Source organism: Scyliorhinus canicula, chromosome 13 (assembly GCF_902713615.1).
Source record: "Scyliorhinus canicula chromosome 13, sScyCan1.1, whole genome shotgun sequence".
In the NCBI taxonomy this organism is placed as follows: Eukaryota; Metazoa; Chordata; class Chondrichthyes; order Carcharhiniformes; family Scyliorhinidae; genus Scyliorhinus; species Scyliorhinus canicula.
The window spans coordinates 22,778,330-22,802,336 of NC_052158.1; the positions used below are offsets into that span (position 1 = coordinate 22,778,330).

The following is a 24,007-nucleotide window of genomic DNA, read 5'->3' on the forward strand; positions in this document are numbered from 1 at the left end:
TGAGGAACTTAATAAGTACTTTGCGTCAGTCTTCACAGTAGGAGACATGAGTAATATCCCAACAATTCAGGAAAGTCAGGGGGCAGAGTTGAATATGGTTGCCATCACAAAGGAGAAGGTGCTAGAGAAACTAAAAGGTCTGAAAATTGATAAATCTCCGGGCCCAGATGGGCTACATCCTAGAGTTCTAAAGGAGATAGCTGAAGAAATAGTGGAGGCGTTAGTTATGATCTTTCAAAAGTCACTGGAATCAGGGAAAGTCCCAGAGGATTGGAAAATCGCTGTTGTAACCCCCCTGTTCAAGAAGGGAACAAGAAAAAAGATGGAAAATTATAGGCCAATTAGCCTAACCTCGGTTGTTGGCAAAATTCTAGAATCCATCGTTAAGGATGAGATTTCTAAATTCTTGGAAGTGCAGGGTCGGATTAGGACAAGTCAGCATGGATTTAGTAAGGGGAGGTCGTGCCTGACAAACCTGTTAGAGTTCTTTGAAGAGATAACAAATAGGTTAGACCAAGGAGAGCCAATGGATGTTATCTATCTTGACTTCCAAAAGGCCTTTGACAAGGTGCCTCACGGGAGACTGCTGAGTAAAATAAGGGCCCATGGTATTCGAGGCAAGGTACTAACATGGATTGACGATTGGCTGTCAGACAGAAGGCAGAGAGTTGGGATAAAAGGTTCTTTTTCGGAATGGCAACCGGTGACAAGTGGTGTCCCGCAGGGTTCAGTGTTGGGGCCACAGCTGTTCTCTTTATATATTAACGATCTAGATGACGGGACTGGGGGCATTCTGGCCAAGTTTGCCGATGATACAAAGATAGGTGGAGGGGCAGGTAGTATTGAGGAGGTGGGGAGGCTGCAGAAAGATTTAGACAGTTTAGGAGAATGGTCCAAGAAGTGGCTGATGAAATTCAACGTGGGCAAGTGTGAGGTCTTGCACTTTGGAAAAAAGAATAGAGGCATGGACTATTTTCTAAACGGTGACAAAATTCATAATGCTAAAGTGCAAAGAGACTTGGGAGTCCTAGTCCAGGATTCTCTAAAGGTTAACTTGCAGGTTGAGTCCGTAATTAAGAAAGCAAATGTAATGTTGTCATTTATCTCAAGAGGCTTGGAATATAAAAGCAGGGATGTACTTCTGAGGCTTTATAAAGCACTAGTTAGGCCCCATTTAGAATACTGTGAGCAATTTTGGGCCCCATACCTCAGGAAGGACATACTGGCACTGGAGCGGGTCCAGCGGAGATTCACACGGATGATCCCAGGAATGGTAGGGCTAACATACGATGAACGTCTGAAGATCGTGGGATTATATTCATTGGAGTTTAGGAGGTTGAGGGGAGATCTAATAGAAACGTACAAGATAATGAATGGCTTGGATAGGATGGACGTAGGGAAGTTGTTTCCATTAGCAGGAGAGACTAGGACGCGGGGGCACAGCCTTAGAATAAAAGGGAGTCACTTTAGAACAGAGATGAGGAGAAATTTCTTCAGCCAGAGAGTGGTAGGTCTGTGGAATTCATTGCCACAAAGGGCGGTGGAGGCCGGGACATTGAGTGTCTTTAAGACAGAAATTGATAAATTCTTGATTTCTCGAGGAATTAAGGGCTATGGGGAGAGAGCGGGTAAATGGAGTTGAAATCAACCATGATTGAATGGTGGAGTGGACTCGATGGGCCGAATGGCCTTACTTCCACTCCTATGTCTTATGGTCTTATGGTCTTATAAGTATACCCCGCAGGGCAAGAGTTATAGCTGGGGGAAGGGCAATTATGATGCCATTAGACATGACTTAGGATGTGTTGGTTGGAGAAGTAGGCTGCAAGGGTTGGGCACACTGGATATGTGGAGCTTGTTCAAGGAACAGCTATTGCATGTTCTTGATAAGTACGTACCAGTCAGGCAGGGAGGAAGGGGTCGAGCGAGGGAACTGTGGTTTACCAAAGAAGTGGAATCTCTTGTTAAGAGGAAGAAGGAGGCCTATGTGAAGATGAGGCGTGAAGTTTCAGTTGGGGCGCTTGATAGTTACAAGGAAGCGAGGAAGGATCTAAAGAGAGAGCTGAGACGAGCAAGGAGGGGACATGAGAAGTCTTTGGCAGGTAGGATCAAGGAAAACCCAAAAGCTTTCTATAGGTATGTCAGGAATAAAAGAATGACTAGGGTAAGAGTAGGGCCAGTCAAGGAGAGTGGTGGGAAGTTGTGTGTGGAGGCTGAGGAGATAAGCGAGATACTAAATGAATACTTTTCGTCAGTATTCACTCAAGAAAAAGATAATATTGTGGAGGGGAATGCTGAGACCCAGGCTATTAGAATAGATGGCATTGAGGTGCGTAGGGAAGAAGTGTTGGCAATTCTGGACAAGGTGAAAATAGATAAGTCCCCGGGGCCGGATGGGATTTATCCTAGGATTCTCTGGGAAGCCAGGGAAGAGATTGCTGAGCCTTTGGCTTTGATTTTTAGGTCATCATTGGCTACAGGAATAGTGCCAGAGGACTGGAGGATAGCAAATGTGGTCCCTTTGTTCAAGAAGGGGAGTAGAGATAACCCCGGTAACTATAGGCCGGTGAGCCTAACGTCTGTGGTGGGTAATGTCTTGGAGAGGATTATAAAAGATATGATTTATAATCATCTAGATAGGAATAATATGATTAGGGACAGTCAGCATGGTTTTGTGAAGGGTAGGTCATGCCTCACAAACCTTATCGAGTTCTTTGAGAAGGTGACTGAACAGGTAGACGAGGGTAGAGCAGTTGATGTGGTGTATATGAATTTCAGTAAAGCGTTTGATAAGGTTCCCCACGGGCGGCTATTGCAAAAAATACGGAGGCTGGGGATTGAGGGTGATTTACAGATGTGGATCAGAAATTGGCTAGTTGAAAGAAGACAGTGAGTGGTAGTTGATGGGAAATGTTCAGAATGGAGTTCAGTTACGAGTGGCGTACCAAAAGGATCTGTTCTGGGGCCGTTGCTGTTTGTCATTTTTATAAATGACCTAGAGGAGGGCGCAGAAGGATGGGTGAGTAAATTTGCAGACGACACTAAAGTCGGTGGAGTTGTAGACAGTGCGGAAGGATGTTGCAGGTTACAGAGGGACAGATAAGCTGCAGAGCTGGGCTGAGAGTTGGCAAATGGAGTTTAATGTGGAGAAGTGTGAGGTGATTCACTTTGGAAAGAATAACAGAAATGCGGAATATTTGGCTAATGGTAAAATTCTTGGTAGTGTGGATGAGCAGAGGGATCTCGTTGCCCATGTACATAGATCCCTGAAAGTTGCCACGCAGGTTGATAGGGTTGTGAAGAAGGCCTATGGTGTGTTGGCCTTTATTGGTAGAGGGATTGAGTTCCGGAGCCATGAGGTCATGTTGCAGCTGTACAAAACCCTAGTACGGCCGCATTTGGAGTATTGCGTACAGTTCTGGTCGCCTCATTATAGGAAGGACGTGGAAGCTTTGGAACGGGTGCAGAGGAGATTTACCAGGATGTTGCTTGGTATGGAGGAAAAATCTTATGAGGAAAGGCTGATGGACTTGAGGTTGTTTTCGTTAGAGAGAAGAAGGTTAAGAGGTGACTTAATAGAGGCATACAAAATGATCAGAGGGTTAGATAGGGTGGACAGCGAGAGCCTTCTCCCGCGGATGGAGGTGGCTAGCACGAGGGGACATAGCCTTAAATTGAGGGGTAATAGATATAGGACAGAGGTCAGAGGTGAGTTTTTTACGCAAAGAGTGGTGAGGCCGTGGAATGCCCTACCTGCAACAGTAGTGAACACGCCAACATTGATGGCATTTAAAAATTTATTGGATAAGCATATGGATGATAAGGGCATAGTGTAGGTTAGATGGCCTTTAGATTTTTTCCATGTCGGTGCAACATCGAGGGCCGAAGGGCCTGTACTGCGCTGTATCATTCTATTCTCTGTCTCGTGAGTATCGTGGACTCAGAAGCTGAAGCAAAAACATTTCACACTGATCAGTTCACATGTGAATGAGGATCAGTTCCTCTCAACAATTTCTTTCACTCACGAGTGATGTTTTGCAACTAGTAATTTTGGAATGAGTGAGGAAGGATGAACGACATTGAAGTAAGCGTGGCGAAACGTAAACAGAGAGAGGTAAATAAAGGGATGGACAGAACTTGGCTTAGTCCAAGTGTAAAATAGTGCAAAACAAATGACAGTAGTGATGCAGTGTCAGAGATTTATTGTTCGTTAATATATTGATTGCTGGAGAATCTGAAACCTTAACGTATCCCTCTTTACTTTCTTTGTGTCTTTCGTTGCTTGTTTTCAAAATGTTATTGACAGAACAGGGTAGTACAGTAGCATAAATGGATAGCACGGTGGCTTACAGCGCCAGGGTCCCGGACTCTATTCCCTGCTGGGTCACTGTCTGTGCGGAGTCTGCACGTTCTCCTCGTGCCTGCCTGGGTTTGCTCCGGTGCTCCGTTTTCCTCCCACAGTCCAAAGACGTGCATGTTCGGTGGAATCAATCAACATAATGTGTTTTGCGAAAGAAAGATTCGGAATTCAGGGCTGCCATTGGATTTAAGGATGGCAGCAAATAAAATGAAAATACGTGTTACTCTGCGACGATTATTCGACTGCGTAATAAACATAGGACATAGAACATTCAGCACAGAAGGTGACCATTCGGCCCATCGAGTCAGCACCGACCAATTTCACCCATCATTTCCACGCTATCTCCATAACCCAATAAATCATCCAAACCGGTTTTTTGTCAGACATGGCAATGTATAATGGCCATTCCACCTAGCCTGCAGGTCTTTGGACTGTGGGAGGAAAGCGGAGCACCCGGAGCAAACCCATGCAGCCACGAGGAGAACGTGCAGACTCCGCATAGATAGTGACCCAGCAGGGAATATAGCCCGGGACCATGGCGCTGTAAGCCACAGTGCTATCCATTTGTGCTACTGTGCTGCCCTGTTGTCAATAACATTTTAAAAAGAAGCAACGAAAGACAGAAAGAAAGTAAAGAGGGGTAAGTTAAGGTTTCAGATTCGCCAGCAATCAATATATTAACGGATAGTAAAGCCTCCTACAAGTGTATCCAGAACAAAACGCGGAAAGAGTGGCTAAAGTGACTGCTGGTCACTTGGAATTGTGAGAAGGGGAATGGTGAAGACAGAAATGGTGGAACATTCAAACACGGATTCCATCATTCTTTACAGGAGAGGAGACAAAATCGTCCTACGATTCGAATAAAATAAAGACAAAACAGTCGAAAAGAACTTATACTGTTACCATTATCCGAGATATAATACTCGGTAAATTAATTAGAGTTAATCGAAAACACGTCTATCCCAGTGCCTTTAAAATAGGGACTGAAATTTAGTCGTTTGCATTCTTTATAGTTCTTGGTGGATTAAAGAAACGCAGATCAAATATATTTCTTCAAAAAGGAGTAACACCATTATCACAAAACCTAATGAAGTTAGCCGCGTCACTTTCGTTTGGAATATAGTAGTAAGACGCTAGTTGGAGTAATTTTAGAATGTCAGAATGAAAACAGTGAGAAAATAAAGCTTTACGAAGCGAACGCCCGTTTGTTAAATGTATTGTAGTTTTCTTGTGACGTAACACATAGAGTCATAACTGTTTATAACATGGAAACAGGTTCTTCCATCAGCTTGTCCATGCCGACCAGTTAGTCCACTTGCCCTCATTTGGCCAATATCTCTCTATATTCACCCTGCCCATGTAACTTTCTCACTGTTTTTCCAAGGAAAAAATTGGAAGCGCCTCTACCACTGCCTCTGGCACCTCGTTCCAGATTCTCACCACCCTCTGTGTGAATAAAATTCCCCTCTGGTCTCTTGTGTATCTCTCCCATCTCACCTGAAACCTATGGGGCGCGATTCTCCGCACACGCGAAAAATCGCGAAGTTGGCGTCAAAAACGGGCGCGTTTGACGACGGTCGGGAATGGTCCATTTCCCGACGTATTCCATAAGACCATAAAACATAGGAGTGGAAGTAAGGCCATTCGGCCCATCGAGTCCACTCCACCATTCAATCATGGTTGATTTCAACTCCATTTACCCGCTCTCTCCCCATCGCCCTTAATTCCTCGAGAAATCAAGAATTTATCAATTTCTGTCTTCAAGACACTCAATGTCCCGGCCTCCACCGCCCACTGTGGCAATGAATTCCACAGACCTACCACTCTCTGGCTGAAGAAATTTCTCCTCATCTCTGTTCTAAAGTGACTCCCTTTTATTCTAAGGCTGTGCCCCTGCGTCCTAGTCTCCCCTGCTAATGGAAACAACTTCCCTACGTCCATCCTATCCAAGCCATTCATTATCTTGTACGTTTCTATTTGATCTCCCCTCAACCTCCTAAACTCCAATGAATATAATCCCACGATCCTCAGACGTTCATCGTATGTTAGGCCTACCATTCCATGGATCATCCGTGTGAATCTCCGCTGGACCCGCTCCAGTGCCAGTATGTCCTTCCTGAGGTATGGGGTCCAAAATTGCTCACAGTATTCTAAATGGGGCCTAACTAGTGCTTTATAAAGCCTCAGAAGTACATCCCTGCTTTTATATTCCAAGCCTCTTCAGATAAATTACAACATTACATTTGCTTTCTTAATTACGGACTCAACCTGCAAGTTTACCTTTAGAGAATCCTGGACTAGGACTCCCAAGTCCCTTTGCACTTTAGCATTATGAATTTTGTCACCGTTTAGAAAATAGTACATGCCTCTATTCTTTTTTTCAAAGTGCAAGACCTCGCACTTGCCCACGTTGAATTTCATCAGCCACTTCTTGGACCATTCTCCTAAACTGTCTAAATCTTTCTGCAGCCTCCCCACCTCCTCAATACTACCTGCCCCTCCACCTATCTTTGTATCATCGGCAAACTTGGCCAGAATGCCCCCAGTCATGTCCGGGAAATGGGCGACGAACGCGGCCGCGTCAATCACGTGCGCAATGACGACGGAAAGCGGCGACGATACAATCACGCCAACGTGACGCCGCCTGACGCCGTAAAAAGGCGCTGGCGAGCACAGAATCTGTAGGCCATGATGTCGGAGCCCAGGTGAACTGCACCTTGTTTTGTTGATGCAGATGTGGAGACGCTGCTCTATGCCGTCGAGCAGAGGAGGGGCATCATCTGCTCGTGGAGAGGGCATCGCCAAACTGCCAGCGCGGTAGGCCAGGCCTGGCGTGAGGTGGGTGCTGCCATCAGTGCTGTGGGGCAGACCCCTCGCTCAGAGGAGCAGTGCCGAAAAAGGTTGCACGACCTCACCAGGGTTGCCAGGGTAAGTGCCAAGAGCGTGCCCCCTGGTCACAACCAACACTCTCCCCTTAACTTAATCACCCACCTCCCCCCCTGGCACGGGGGGTGGAGGGGGATTGTGGAAGAGTTAGTTTAGGGTGGTTCACAAAGTTGTCACAGACCCAGCGCTCTGGCCCCCGTGGAGAGATGCAATCGTCTTATGACAACTTGACCCTCAAACTGTGGCAGTATCTGAACGGATTGCTGATACCTGCCGTATTGTAATGATCTACTTATGTACCCTCCCCCAACAGGCCAAGTGCGCTCACAACACCCGTGAGCGGCAACAGACTGGAGGGGGTTCGCCCAACCCGCACCCCCTCACCACCTTTGAGCAGAGGGCACTGGACCTTGTTGGGGGGTCTGGCACCCGGGATGTCGCGCTATGCGAGGTTGGCGGAGCTGCAACAAGTGAGACAACCCTCCATGACAAACACCCCCCCTCCCCCATCCTCTGTCCCTTCACACACCCTGCCCAGTTGGACACATCTCCAATCCTCTGTCCCTTCACACACCCTGCCCACTTGGACACCTCCCCCATCCTCTGTTCCTTCACACACCCTGCCCACTTGGACACCTCCCCCATCCTCTGTCCCTTCACACCCTGGCCACTGGCACCGTCCAGCGCCCGGCCGAGCGAATCTGAATAAACAGTTTCATTCTCTTCCCTAGGATGTGATGCCGAACGGCCAGGGCCGTCTGGCTCAGGACAGATAAACGCATCAGCCCCCACCTCACCCGGGGCCGCATGACAGAGGGTGCCTGATCAGCGGGGAGGCCAATTCTCCCCAACACAATCTGTGGAGCAGGACGCCCAGAGGGCGGCGACACCACCACAAGAGAGAGAAATGGCCCGCGAATGCCCTGCGGCCTCTCAGCGGGCCGATGACACAGAGGAGGCCTCAAACCTAGATGACCTCGAGCTTGCGTCACTGCTATCTCCCACACCATCCACCATCCCAGAGACACTCAAAGAGGCTGGATTAATTTAGTGATGAGGCTCCTGGGTCACAGTCTGGTTCGCACATCATAGATGAGCAGGTACAGCAGGTGGAGGTCTGAGCAGACGAGGGCCCAGACTGGCGGAGGCCAGGCCAGGCCCAGCACGCAGCTGGGTCCCAGACTTTTTCTGAGTTCCTGGTGTTTCTCAACCCACCCGCACAGCCGATGCCTCAGGAAACCCAGGGAAACTATGACGGGATGAGGACTGCCTTCCTGTCTCTGCAGACGTTGTTAGAAGAGTCGAACCGCGTCCAAGAGCAGGGAGTGGTGCCGCCCATGGCAGCGACCCAGTCCGTCACCGCACGGATGGCATCCGCGGTGGAGGCAATGGGTCAGGTTATCCAAGGCGTTGGGGTTAATGTGCATGCATCATCCTCTGCCCTGGACAGGGTTGACCTCTCACAGGCAGCAATGTGCCAGAGCCAAAACGACATTGCTGGCGCCCTGCGAGCCTTGGCCCAGTCTCACCAGGTCATGGCCCAGTCACAGCAGTCAGTCGCCGAGAGCATCAACCGCCTAACACATGTGCTGGATGGTGTCGTGCACACACAGGTTGAGGTCGCACAATCCCTGGCGGGAATGTCTAACTCCCTGGACTCCGTGTCAGCAAACGTTCGGATCCTGGTGGATACCGTAGCAGGCCTCCAGGACTTGCAGCGGCAGGTGTCGGTGGCGCGACGGGGCACCTCCCCGCTCGCATTTCTGTCCCAAAGTGAGGCCCGGGGGCCACCGGGCTCCCCGAGGGAGGAGGTGGTTTCGGTGCCCGTCCCATTAAGTCTATCACGGGACGTCCCGGAATTCTCGGCCTCCCCCCGTCCCATCCCTGGTGCATCAGGTGGGCAGCAGGCAGAGTAGGGTGGCACAAAGTCACCCGAGACGCCCGCAGAGCAGCCTGGGCCATCAAGGCCGGGTCGCCCCAGGAAACGCTTGGCCAAGGAGAAACGAGTCAAAGGGGTCGATTCACAACAGTCCTCCTCCACTCCCGCTGTATCATCTGGGGACTCACGTAGACATAGTGGTAGGGCCCGTAATGCAACAAAGTGAGACACATAGTAAGTTGGCACGGGTGAAGGGCACAGTTTAGTTGTAGGGGCTAGGGCACCTGTAAATGTTTGTTCACATTAAACGCACTGTTCCACCTTACTTGTAATACCGTGTGATTGTTCCACAGCCACAGGAATCATGATGGTGACCGAGTGTCGCTGGGGTTGACGAGCGGTGAAACTGTGGTGGCGGGTGTGCAGTTCCTGCCCCTCCCTAACGTCTCTCTAACGATTCTGAGCTCACAGCTCTTCGCAGAGCGGGCTGCCATCATTCCACATGGCACTGATCACACCCGCTGTCACAGCCATCAATGTTGTGCCATACCGTCTGGACCCAGTGGTAAGGATGATGTCCAAGTGGAGCACTGTACACTCAGAGGGGGTGGGGGGGGTTGTGGTGGTGGCAGTTGTGTGTTGCCCACTGCACGACTAGCGATGCAGATGGTGGTTTGGTGTTCAGTGGGGACGTCACATGTGACGCATGAACCGTGCTGCCACCAAGGCGTCGCGTGCCCGCCGTCCTCTCAGGGTCCGTCGTGCCGCGTCCAGGACATCACCATCACCTGGGTCGTGTCTGCGTGCTGCGCCCGCCACTCTACCAGCCTCCTCCTCCGCCTGCTCCTCTTCCCTCTCCTCCTCCTCCTCCTCCCCCTCCTCCTCCTCTGTGCTGGCACCACTGCCACTGGCTTCTCCCTCCGCCTCCTGCAGCAAGTCATCTCCCCTCTGCATCGTGATGTTGTGCAGAGCACAGCAGACCACAACAATGCGAGCGACCCTTTCGGCTTGGTACTGCAGGGCCCCTCCAGAGCGGTCCAAGCACCTGAATCTCATCTTCAGGAGGCCAAGGCAGCGCTCCACCACACCCCTGGTTGCTGCATGGGCCTCTTTGTATCGGGTTTCCGCATTGGTCTGAGGCCTCCGTATCGGCGTCATCAGCCAATACCTCAGCGGATAACCCCTGTCGTCTAGCACCCAGCCCCTCAGCCATGGGGGACGTCCCTCAAACATCGCAGGGATGAACGACTGCACCAGTATGTAGGAGTCATGCACTCTGCCTCGGAACCATGCACAGACGTTAATGATCCACATGTGGGGGTCGCATACCACCTGGATATTCATGGAGTATGTCCCCCTCCTGTTTGTGAACACGTCCCTGTCGCCTGCAGGCGGGCGCATGTGGACGTAAACACAATCGATTGCCCCCTGCACCATCCGTATCCCGGCCACTCTGGCAAATCCACGAGCTCGTGAGTCTTGACTTGCTCGGTCCTCGGGAAAGGTGATGTAGATGTCTGCGATGGCATAGAGGGCGTCGGTCACATCCCGGATGCACCTGTGCACCGATGACTGGGAGATCCCGGAGACGTCCCCGCTCGGAGACTGGAAGGATCCGGTAGCAAAAAAGTTAAGAGCGACCGTCACCTTGATGGCAACAGGGATTGCGTGTCCTCCCGCCATTCCACATGGGGCCAGGTACGCCACGAGGTGACAGATATGTATCACCGTCCGCCTACTTAGCCGGAGTCTCCTCCTGCAGGTGATGTCTGTCATTGTTAGGAAAGAGACCCGGCCACGTTACACCCTCGGCCTTGGCCGTCGCCTCTGGCACCGTGGCTGCACCCTCACTCTCTCCTCTTCCTCCTCCTCCTCCCCATGCTGCTCGACGACTGGCAACTCATCGACCCTTCCCTCTGCTGCTGCACCTGGTCTTGCATCCACTGCGGGTTGTGGCTGTGGACGTTGTTGCATCGCCAAATACGGAGCAGCGGCCCCAACCACAGCGCAGAACATATGCGTTCTGTTCAGAGACATTGTGCTAACCTACAGAAGGGTGGTGGGGGCAGAGAAACGGGGCATGTTAGACGGAGGTGAGTCGACAACTCGGCAGCTGCCTGCCACGGGATACCTGGGTGTCCCGGTGGCCTGGACGCGCTGCTGACACGTGGGCAGCTTAACCCCTGGTCACTTTCTGCATCCAACGGGCAGTTAACTACGTCCTCCTCACCGGTGCGTCAGTGGCCTGTGGCCGTAAGCCACAGGGCAAACAGCGGCCTTGGCCTTGTGACCGGCACGCCATGGCATGGCGGCAGACATTTTGTTACGGGGTTGGTCGGCTCACTCGCTCACTCTCTCCCTAACACCCCCCACTCCCATTCCCCCTCCATCTCCCTCCTCCGTCTTCCCCACTCCCCCCTCCGTCTCCCCCACTCCCCCCTCCATCTCCCCCACTCCCCCCTCCATCTCCTCCACCCCCCTCCGTCTCTCCCACTCCACCCTCCGTCTCCCCCACTCCCCCCTTCGTCTGCCCCACACCGCCCTCCATCTCCCCCACCCCCCTCTATCTCCCCGACTCCCCCCCTCCGTCTCCCCCACTCCCCCCCTCCGCCTCCCCCACTCCCCCCCTCCGTCTCCCCCACTCCCCCCCTCAGTCTCCTCCAGTCCCCCCCGCTCTGGACCCCCCTCCCGGTCTCAGGGATGCCTTCCCCGTTGTGGCCAGACTCCAGCGGTGCGCTGAGCTGTTCGCTCACCTCCTTGAAGCTGTCTTCAGCCAGCACGACTTGTTGACGAACTTAAAAAGCAGGTGTGTTTGACGCCTTGCAAATAGTGCGTGATGACGTCGGGACTTCGGCCCATCCGGGCCGGAGAATAGCGGGGAGCCAAAAACTAGCGATTCTGGTCGTGTCGGGGGCGCGATCGAGGCGTTTTGCGGGAATGGCGATTTGGAGTTTGTGCGTGGTTCGGAGAATAGCGCGAGGGCGTCGGACCAGCGTCGCCGTAAAAATATGCGCCGCCCACTATTCTCCGACCCGTCGTGAGTGCGGAGAATCGCGCCTATGACCTCTCGTTCAAGCGGCTTCTACCGATGAGGCACAATGTAGTCAATCTACCTGATCTATGTTACTCATTGTTTTATAGACCTCTGTAAGATCACCCCTATCTCTTCTACGCCAGAGAAAATGGTCCCAGAATATCAGCCCATCATGTCGTGGTTGCATCCTCGTAAATCTCTTTGCACTCTTTCTAGATTAACTGAATCGTTCCTATAATATGTTGAGGAGAACTGAGCACAGTATTCCATGTATGGTCTTACCAATGACTTTTCCAACGTCAACAAGATATCCCAATAGGGCACAATGGTGGTGGACTTGTTAGCACTGCGGTCTCACAGCGCCAAGGTCCCAGGTTCGATCCCTGCTCTGGGTCACTGTCCGTGTGGAGTTAGCACACTCTCCCCGTGTTTGCATGGGTTTCACCCGCACAACCCAAAGATCTGCAGGGTAGGTGGATTGACCGCGGTAAATTTCCCCTTAATTTGACAAAATGAATTGCGCGCTCTAAATTTAAAAACACAAGACGTCCCAAATGCTGTATTCAATATGCTGACCAATAAGACCAAGCATGCTGAATGTGTCCTTCACCAGGCGCACCACCTGCGACTCCACCTTCAAGGAGCTAATGACCTGTACCCCTATATCTCTTTTTTATAAAACTCTCCTCAACTTCCTATCATTAATTGAGTAGGCCCTGCCCTGATTTGATCTACCATAATTCACACCTCACATTTATCTAAATTAAACTCCATTTGCCATTCATCGGCCCACTGGCCCAATTGGACAAGTTACTGCTGCAATCTCATATAACCTTCTTCACTATCCATCTGCAAACTTACTAATCGTGCATCCTAAATTCACATCCAAATCATTAATATATATACCAAATAACAGTGCATCCAGTACCGAGACTTGAGGCACACCGCTGGTCACATGCCTCCAGTTTGAGAAACAACTCTCCACAATTGTCAAGTTACTTTTGTATCCAATTCGCTATCTCACCCTGGAGTCTGTGAGATTTGAACTTTTGCAACAACCTACAATGCGGTGCCTTGTTAAAGCTTTTGGTAAGGTCCATGTAGACAACTCGCAGGGAGGTTAGAAACAATCCAGCGGAAATAGTGTTTTTGTATTTCCAACAGGCATTTGTTCAGCTATTCCATAAAACGATTAGCAGGTCAGACAAGAATGCATTATATATTGACATCGTAGATCCTTCGATAACTAACAAGAAGCAAAGTATCTGGGTGAAAGAGTGACTTCGACGATGGCAAATTACAACTTCTGGAGGTCCAGGGTTATCAATTCCGGAGTCTCATCACTTTCCGATCAAGATTAATATGTTGCACGAACGAACCAATTGTTTCCTCGCCGATATTTGTAACGATATAAAGCCCACATGAAATCAAGCTATGAGGAAAATAGCAAAGAAATATATGAAATAAGATTACATCATTCGGAAAGGAAAAATGGAAGTTAGAACACAATGGTGGAATGTCTGACGTTTCCGCCTTGGCAGAAAAAAATAGAAAGGCACCGCAGGGAGTTAAGTGGGCATCGATGACCGTCTACTATGGATTGATTGTCCTTATACGCTGATCAATAAGAGTAAGAAACCTGATATATCAACTAATCGTGCAGACGAATGGAACGGTGTTGGTTTTCTAAGAGGAATTAAGTTGAAAAGGATGGACGTATGTCTAAATTCCATTGCTATGTTTTGCTATTATTGTGATTCTACTTAACCAAATTGAATAGCTGTGTCTGGCGCTGAGCTATTGTGGGTTTGACTTTCTCGATCATGCTTGCTGCTGTGTCTTTTGTAGACTGCTGGACCCTCATAACTGTTGCACATATGAAATTGCTGAGGCTTCATCTCTGCGACATTTTGGATGCCGATAAATGCCTATGTTGTTACGGGCTCCCATCTAGACCACGACGCAAACTGTGGTGCTGCAACTGCATCTGTGGCTGCTTTATGACAACATGTGATAACATTGAATCATATATTTGGTCACATTGTTATCACTTGTCGTGTTAAAAAATGTGACGAAACACAAACACGTTTTTGCCAAGTTGGGAACTCCAATTCACGACGAAGCATGGCAAATAGTCATACAGGCTCATTTCGTTCCCAGCGTGGCGAAATTTCCTTGAGCATCGATGCAATTGAGAACAAACGATGTGAAGCCTGCCCAGGAATAATAGCCCTGAGGAGGCCCAGGGGACTATACTGATCCATACCTGTGGGACTCGGACAATACGAGTTTCCCGGCTCACAGGAGTAGGCTCGGACAGCTATTAACTTACTCGATAAACCCGGCCCGAGCTGGAAGCGACTCTGGAAGCGAGCAGAGCATTGTCAATTTTGTCCATCCATCTTCAAGATGCCAAGGGACCGTTTGGTGAGCGGGGTCCACAACGTGGCAACCAAGGGGATGCTATTGGCAGAGCCAGCTTTGAACCTAAAAGGCTACATTGGCTGGGCCAATCGTGTGAGAATGCTGAATGGTGTCCTACAACTCCACGGTTCCGTTCATTGCAGAGTCAGTACAATTGGCCCGCCCCGTACAGAAATGCGGAACACACTAGGTACAGTGTTTATGTCAACCTATCACCACCAACGCAACGAACAAGCCACAGACTCATGGCAGGACCCCACGGTGAAGGTCCACGACTGACAACTGAGACTTCTGCCCCACAAGATGACAAGGACTACCGGTGGATTTTCTGCATTTGCGGTCAGAGAACACACAGCAGCCAACGTCATCATCATGGACAGAAAACGCACCCGCCTGGCTATGTGATATAATCGCCAGTTGTCAGGGCCAGACACGTTGCCCAGACCGAGCAGAATGTCCCATAGCAGCATTGCATCACAGTTGGAATTAGACTCATAGAACATAGAACATTACAGCGCAGTACAGGCCCTTCGGCCCTCGATGTTGCGCCGACCAGTGAAACCACTCTAAAACCCACATACACTATTCACTTATCATCCATATGTTTATACAATGACCATTTAAATGCCCTTGACGTTGCAGGCAGGGAATTCCACGCCGTTACTACTCTCTGAGTAAACAACCTAGCTATGACATCTGTCCTATATCTATCTCCCCTCAATTTAAAGCTATGTCCCTTCGTGCTAGCAATCACCATCCGAGGAAAACTGCTCTCACTGTCCACCCTCTGATCATCTTGTATGCCTCAATTAAGTCAACACTTAACCTTCTCTCTAACAAAAACAGCCTCAAGTCCCTCGGCCTTTCACGTAAGATCTTTCCTGCATACCAGGCAACATCCTAGTAAATCTCCTCTGCACTGTTTCCAATGCTTCCACATCTTTCCTATAATGCGGCGACCAGAACTGCACGCAGTACTCCAAATGCGGCCGTACCAGAGTTTTGTACAGCTGCAACATGACCTCATGGCACGGAAACGCAGTCCCTCAACCATTAAAAGCTAACACACCGTACGGCTTCTTCACAACCCTATCAACCTGGGTGGCAACTTTCAGGGATCTATGTACATGGAGACCGAGATCTCTATGCTCATCCACACTACCAATAATCTTACCATTAGCCCATATTCTGTCTTCCTGTTTCTCCTTGCAAAATGAATCACCTCACACTTTTCTGCATTAAACTCCATTGGCCACCTCTCAGACCAGCTCTTGCAGATTATCGATGTCCCTCTGAAACCTGCAAAATCCTTCCGCACTGTCCACAATACCGACTGTAGTGTTATCTGCAAATCTACTTACCCGTCCTTCTACACCCTCCTCCAGGTCATTTATACAAATGACAAAACAGATCCTTGTGATACATCACTCGTAACTGAACTCCAGGCTGAACAGAGAGACAATTTCTGATCAAAACTGGTAAATCACCCAGAATCCCATGCCTCCGTATTTTCTGCAAGAGCCTACCGTGGGAACCTTATCAAACGTATTACTGAAGTCCATATACACCCAATCAACTGCTTTACCATTGTACACCTGTTTGGTCACCTTCTCAAATAACTCAATAAGGTTTGTGAGGCACGACCTACGCTACACAAAACCGTGTTGACTATCCCTAATCAAATTAGTCCTTTCTAGATGATTATAAATCCTATCTCTTATAAAACTTTCCACGACTTTGCCCACAACAGAAGTCAGGCTCACTGGTCTGCAATTACTGGTGTTGTCTCTACTCCCCTTCTTGAACAAGTGGACAACATTTGCTATCCTCCAGTCTTCTGGCACTATTCCAGTACAGAATGACGACATAATGATGAAAACCAATGGCTCAGCAATCTCCTACATAGCTTCCCAGAGAACACGAGGATAAATCCCATCCAGCCCAGGTTACTTATCTATTGTCACACTTTCCTGAATTGCGAACACTCCTTCCTTATGAACTCAAGCCCATCTAGTCTAGCAACCTGTATCTCAGTATTATCCATGACAACTCTGTCTTTTTCCTGCGTGAATACTAACGGAAAATATTCATTTAACACCCCTTCGATCTCCTCGGACTCCACACAGAACTTCCCACTACTTTCCTTGACTGGCCCTACTCTTACCCTAGTCATTCTTTTATTCCTGACATACCTATACAAAACTTTAGGGTTATCCTTGATTCTACCTGCCAAACACTCTTCATGTCCCCTCCTGGCTCTTCCTAGCTCTCTCTTTGCGTCCTTCCTAGCTAACTTGTAACTCTCGAGCGCCCAAACTGAACCTTCGCGTCTTATCTTTACATAAGCCTCCTTCTTCCTCTTCCGAAGTGATTCAATTACTTTAGTAAACCACGGTTCTCTCGCTCGACCACTTCCTCCCTGCCTGACAGGTACATACTTTTCAAGGACACGCAGTAGCTGTTCCTTGAACGAGCTCCACATTTCAATTGTGCCCATCTCCTGCGTTTCCTTCCGCATCCTATGCATCCTAAGTCTTGCATCATCGCAATCATAATTGCCTTTTCCCCAGCTATAACTCTTGCCCTGTGGTATATACCTATCCCTTTCCATCGCTAAAGAAAACGTAACTGAATTGTGGTCACTATCACCAAAGTGCTCACCTACCTCTAAATGTAGTACCTGTCCTGGTTCATTACCCAGTACCAAATCCAATGTGGCCTTGGCTCCTGTTGGCCTATCTACATCCTGTGTCAGGAAACCCTCCTGCACATATTGGACAAAAACGGACCCATCTAAAGTACTCGATCTGTAGCGTTTCCGGTCAATATTTGGAAAGTTAAAGTCCCCCATAACAACTACCCTTTTACTTTCGCTCCTATCCAGAATCATCTTTGCAATCCTTTCGTCTACATCTCTTGAACTTTTCGGAGGCCTATAGAAAACTCCCAACAGGGTGACCTCTCTTTTACTGTTTCTGACCTCAGCCCACACGACCTCAGTAGACGAGTCCTCATCAAACGTCCTTTCTGCCACCATAATACTGTCCTTGAGTTTGCACATTCTCCCCGTGTCTGGGAAGGTAAGTGGGGGCACACTGTCTGTGTCTGTGTCTCTCTCTATGTGTCTCTGAGCAGGGGAAATCCGGAATGCAGTCTAGGAAGTTAAGTGGTACATTGTGGTGGATTTGCACTGTTGAATAACGAAGATATTGATACAATACTGAGGGAAGAAATTAGTAGAGCCGATGTGGAATCTGTCTCATTCGAGTTAGGAAACATCAGTGAGCACTCCCAAAGAGATAGAGAAGTACATCCAGAGTGAGACACTTCGAACACGGAGCAGCATGGTAGCATAGTGGTTAGCACCACTGTTTCACAGCTCCAGGGTCCCAGGTTCGATTCCTCGCTGGGTCACTGTCTGTGCGGAATCTGCACATTCTCCACATGTCTGCGTGGGTTTCCTCCGGGTGCGCAGGTTTCCTCCCACAGTCTAAAGATGTGCAGGTTAAGTGGATTGGTTATGCTAAATTGCCCCTTCGTTGTCAAAATTGCCTTTAGTATTGGGTGCGTTTACTGGGTTATGGGGATAGAGTGGAGGTGTGGGATTGGGTAGAGTGCTGTTTCCAAGGGCCGGTGCTTGGGTAGGGTGCTCTTTACAAGGGCCGCTGCAGACTAGATGGGCAGAATGGCCTCCTTCTGCACTGTAAATTCTATGAAATCTCTGAGACACTGGGTTTGAGAGGCGTGGATTTGAAGCTACGTGCGAATTCGAGGCTGTGTTTTTCCCCTTGATTTGTTACACTCAAACTTCCAATGAGTGGCCTTGCCCTGCAGCAGGTGTTTGCAAGGAAGGAAGAGAGCAGATTGGTGAGCAGCACGTAAGACAGGTAAGTCCTTCATATCAATAGCGGAGCAGAGCGGGAGAAATGCGGAGCGCAGGCTGGGAAGGAAATTGGTACTTTGTGTCTGTGTATCTGTCTCTCTGTGTTTTCAAATTGCGGGAGAGAAACACTGAGAAGTGAAGTCATAGTAAAGCTGTGACTTGATTGGCTGGTAGGGAATCTGGGTTAACTTAGAAAAAGAAATTGACGAATAAACTAAAACTCATTAATTAACGAGGTAGCAGAGTAACTAAACATGAGGGCAGAGATTAGCATTTGGCATTTAATTTTACAGTAAAAATCTAGCGCCAAGGTCAATGTAGTTAAATGTTCCCAATTTAATAACAATTGAAGTTTTTATTTCAAATTAATTAACTCGTGCTTCCCAGCTTGCAACATAGGCAGGAAGAGTGATGAGGTCCTGAGAAGGAGTTGTGGGAGTTAGGCAGAAAGCTAAAAAGCAGTACCTCTGGCGTTGTAATATCCGGATTAATCACTGTGCCATGTGCCAGTGAGGCGAGAATTCGGAGGATGGCGCTGCTAAATACGTTGCTGAACTGGTGGTTTAGGAGGGAGGTTTTCAGTTTTTCTGGACCACTGTTATTTCTTATAGAGATGGTGTGACCTGAAAAAGAAGAATGGGTGTATCTAAACTGGTGGAACACCCGTATCCTGGCTGGGAGATTCGCTAGAGTTACCCAGGAGGATTTGAACTAATATGGCAGGAGGTTGCGAACTAGAGCATTAGGGAAATAGAGAACAAAAATAAGAGAAGAACACAACCTTGCCTGCTCCAAGGCGGTAGTTTTAAGTGTATTTGTTCCAATGCCAGAAGTACAGCAGGTAAGGCAGATGAACTGAGAGCGCTTACTCGTACTTGGAATTGTAATGTTGTGGCTATCACCGGAACGTGGTTGAAGGAAGGACAGGATTGGCAGTTGAATCCTGGAGGATATAGATGGTTCCGGAGAGATAGAGTGGGCGAAAACTGGGTGGGAAGTAGCATTACTGAATGAGGGGAATATTATAGTTGTACTGCAGGAGGACACCCCGGAGGATTCGTATGACGAGGCAACCTGGTTAGAGCTTAAGATCAGGAAGGGGCAATCACAAAGTTGGACGATCTGTACAGGCCCCCCAACTGCCAGCCAGAGAATGGTGAGCAGAGAGCTGGAAAGATGTCGGCTATATGCGAAAGTAACAGGGTTGTTGTGGTAGAGGATCTTAACTTCTCATCTATTGACTGGGACTTACTTAGTGGTAGGGATTTGCATGCGGCAGAGTTTGTAACGTATATCCACGAAGGCTTTTGTTGTAATATGTAAATAGTCCAACTAGGCAAGAGACTGTACTGGAACTGGTATTGGCGAATGAGGTTGGACAGGCGGTTGAGGACACCCAGTTTTCGCCCACTCTATCTCTCCTGAACCATCTATATCCTCCAGGATTCAGCTGCCAATCCTGTCCTTCCTTCAACCACGTTGAGGATTCAGTAGGGAAACATTTTGTGTGTAATGATCCCAGTTACGTATGCTTCAGGGTACTTTTGGATATGGATGAGGGTAACCCTTGCGTTAAGGTACTAATCTGGGAAAGGTAAATTACGATAACATTAGACAGGAATTGGAGAAGTTGGATTGGCAGCGGCTGTTGGAGTGCGAATCTGTATCGGACATGTGGGAATCTTTAAAGCGACAGTTTATTAAGATTCTGAGAAGTCACGTTCCTGAGAGAACTAAGGATAAATAAGAGAAGTATAGGAAACCTTGGATAACGAGGGATAATGTGAACCTCGTCAAAAAGGAATGGAACACTTAAGGACATTGGGGGGTCTGTGTGTTGAGCAAGACGAAATGGGCGAGATACTAAATGAATACTTTGCGTCAGTGTTCACCAAAAAAAAAAAGACTTTGTGGAAGGTTATTCTTAGATAGTGTGTGGACAGTCTCGTCATGTTGACATCGAAAACGAGGTGGTATAAAATATAATAAGGTGGATAGGTCACTTGGGCCGGATTTTAGTCACCCCAAAACCCTGATGGAAGTAAGGGATGAAATTGCTGGGGCCTTGACTGACATGTTTATACCCTCATTGGCTACAGGTGAGATCCCAGAGGCTGGACAGTAGCTAATGTGGCGCCGCTGTTTAAGAAAGGTAGCAGTGCTAATCCTGCAAACTACAGGCCAGTGAGCGTCAAGTTGGTATTCGGTAAGTTATTGGAGAGAATTCTCAGGACGAATTTATACATATTTGGAAACCAATCGCCTCATTTGCGATAGGCAGCATGGTTATATAATAAAAATAATCACTTATTGTCACAAGTAGGCGTCAATGAAGTTACTGTGAAAAGCCCTTAGTTGACACATTCCTGCGCCTGTTCGGGGAGGTATAGGAGGGATATTGTTCTCCACTAACGGTCGAATTTTTGGGGAGGTGACAAAGGTGATTGATGTGGGGTATGTGGTGGATGTTGTGTACATGGACTTCAGTAAATCCCTTGAAAAGGTACCGCATGGCAGACTGGTACAAAAGGTGATGGCACACGGGATCAGATGTGAGATGGTAACATGTATCTGGAACTGCCTCGGTCACAAAAGATAGTAGTAGAAGGATGGTTTTCTGAATGGAATATTGTGATTAGTGGTGTTCCATAAGGTCTGTGCTAGAGGCTCTGATGTTTGTAGTCTATATAAACGATTTGGACGAAAATGTAGCTGGTCTGATTTGTATGTTCGCAGATGACAACAAGGTTGATGGAGTGGCAGATAGTGCTGAGTATGGACCGAGGTTACAACAGGACATTGATCGCATGGCGACTTGGACGGAGAAATGGTAAATGGGGTCCAACCCATGCAAACGTGAGGTAATGCAGTTGGGTAGGTCTAACATTTGGGGACAATATACAATGAATGACAAAATTGGCATGAATGTCAGAGATATCTGAGCGTGTAGCTCCATAGATCTTTGAAAGTGGCAACAAAAGTGGACAGGTAGTCAAGAAAGAATGCAAATAGTCGCCTTTTTTGGACAGGGCACAGAGTATGAAATCCGGCAAGTTATGCTGCAGTTGAATATAAACTTAGTAAGGCCGCACTTGGAATATTGCGCACAAATCTGGTAGCCAGACTACCAGAAGGATGTGGAGGTTTTGCAGAGGGTGTGCAGAATGTTTACCAACATGCTGCCTGGTCTGGAGGATATTAGCTATGCGGAGAGGCTGAATAGACTCAGACGGTTTCCATTTGAACGATGGAAGTTGAGGGGTAATCCGATTGAGGTCCAGAAAAGTGACATGGATAGAATGTATCAGCAGGCATTCTCTCCCAGGGTTCAGGGATCAGTTACCAGGTGGCATAGGTTTACGGTCCGTGGGCAAAGTGTAGAGGAGCCGTGCGAAGCAGGTCTTTTACACTAAGGCTGGTGTGTGCCTGGAACACGTTGAAGGGGAGGTCGTGTGAGCAAATTATGAATGGCGTTCAAAAGTATCGTGACAAACACATGCACATGATATGTACAGAGGTATACAGCACATAGAAGTGCGAAAGGTTTTGGCCAATGTTGGCATCCTGACCTGGGAACGGTTTGGAGGGCCGAAGGGACTGTTCCTGTGCTGTATTTTTCCTTGTAGTTTCTTTTTTGTTTTCTGTCTGCGTATGTCTCTCCCCCACAGGCCAAAAATGTGCAGGCTAGGTTGATAGGCCCTTTGATGAAAAAAAAAATTGGGTAGTCAGTATATAAAAAAAAGAAATTGAATAATACGCTCTAAAGCGCAGAGTAAAATGATGTCCTGAGGTTTAGATTACGATCTTTACATTTTATCATTTGATTGTGACCAATCATTAAATGTTTCTTAATGTGGACATGTTGATTTGAGAATTCCTAAATATTATTGCTTTGCATCTTCTTCTAACTCATTTTCTGATACCATAGCTGGTGATCACTGTGAGATCCGTTGGCTAGAACCACAGAGTTAACTTTAGAGTTTAGCAGCCATCTTGTGCAAGAACGGGAACATTGATAGTATTTTGTAGGCACCTGAGTAACTCTGAAAATGTGACGTAAGATTGAATTTAAACGCCATTTTGGGAGCCTGATATATGCTGCCATTTTGCGATTTTTCTTGACAACACAACTGCCCATGTTTAAATGCAGGATATAAAAATGATGTGAAATGGTTTTTAAGGTCCTTAATCGTCGTATAAATGGCGTCAGGCCCATTCCTCGCTTCCTCGGCGGAATGCAGGATATGGCATCGGCACCGGGATACGTTATCTGTGAAACAGACAGATAGTTGAAAATGTTATATCAATTCTGGATTATACTGGCCTAAACATGTTCTTCTTTACTGATGGATTTCAGCGTCGTATGTTCGGACTCCCGCCTCATCGACGCTGAGCCGCACTCTTTCAAATTGTAAACACTAAATGCACATATTGTCCGTGCTCATCAGTGTTGCGTTCGCTACCTCCCAATTCGTCAGCTGTCCTATAATTCCTCTCGTTTTAATTTGGTGAACTCGGTTTTGTTCAGTTACTGTGGTTGTGTTAACAAATTCATTTAGCCAAAGTATAATAGTTACACAGTCCAAATATTGTTCTGTGCCCGGTAAAACATTTACCCCAATTTAGAGTAAAAAGTTAACGTTGACCACAACACTGACTTATGTGAGCATCATTTCTTTGATCTTGATGTCTCCAGCTCCCTCTCTCATACTGTGCACGTCTTGGAAAAGTGACCTTGCCTCATTATTTCCAAATACGCTTCTCACCAAATTCCGAAGCATAGTACTCTCTCAAACTGGTCTCCATGCTAACTACAATATGCGTTGACACATATCTTCTATATACTGCAGGGCAGATGGGCTCACCCGCTAACCGTGTCTGACGCCTCACCTTCTTCGCGTTGATGTTGTCTGGAGCAGGCAGCTTAGTTATGCCTCAGACCGTAGAGAATGTGAACATTAATTTAAACAGCAAACAATAAAAGACGAGATTTCTTGAAGGAGATCAACCCTCAAAATCGTTGCAATTCCAGTCTCTCACCAAAGAGCGGGATATGTTTTCTGCCGAAGGTAGCAATGGCCTATTATAACTGCAGTATATGATACATTGTCGTAACATTCTCAAAGTCTCGGTGCAGAATCAAGCAAATCAATATAATTCTGTAAAGATAATTTCAGGTAAAAATGGTTTCAACGAAACACCAATGTTCAGCACGCATGTATATTTGGAGTAATGTTTTATTTTACTGGGGAACAAACTTGACCCAAACTTAAATATATGTTTTATATTTTACCACAACAGAAGACGATCTCAGAGATAAAGACAGAGGTACTTACAGAAGACGATTTTTAGGCTGACCATTGATTTTGTGTGGAGAAAACGATGTTTGTGTTTTTAAAAAATAACCATACATGTGTGTTCACATACATGGCCGTAAATGAAACAAACAAAAATATTCATAACCTGCATTTTCACGCGATACTTAGCACAAGATCAATATTGTTTTAGTGCATTATGTCCGAGTGCTTAGAACTAAACATC

The 24,007-nt window shown here is 47.8% G+C and overlaps 1 protein-coding gene across 1 annotated transcript in view; it reads left to right on the top strand.

Annotated features, from left to right (window-relative positions):
* LOC119976524 (golgin subfamily A member 4-like) overlaps window positions 1–24,007 on the top strand; it is a 1,176,663-nt gene that overhangs the window by 562,105 nt on the left and 590,551 nt on the right. The window contains exon 84 of the mRNA XM_038817077.1: window positions 23,768–23,794. Within this exon, the coding sequence (XP_038673005.1) occupies window positions 23,768–23,794 (27 nt within the window). The remainder of the gene's footprint in view (window positions 1–23,767; window positions 23,795–24,007) is intronic.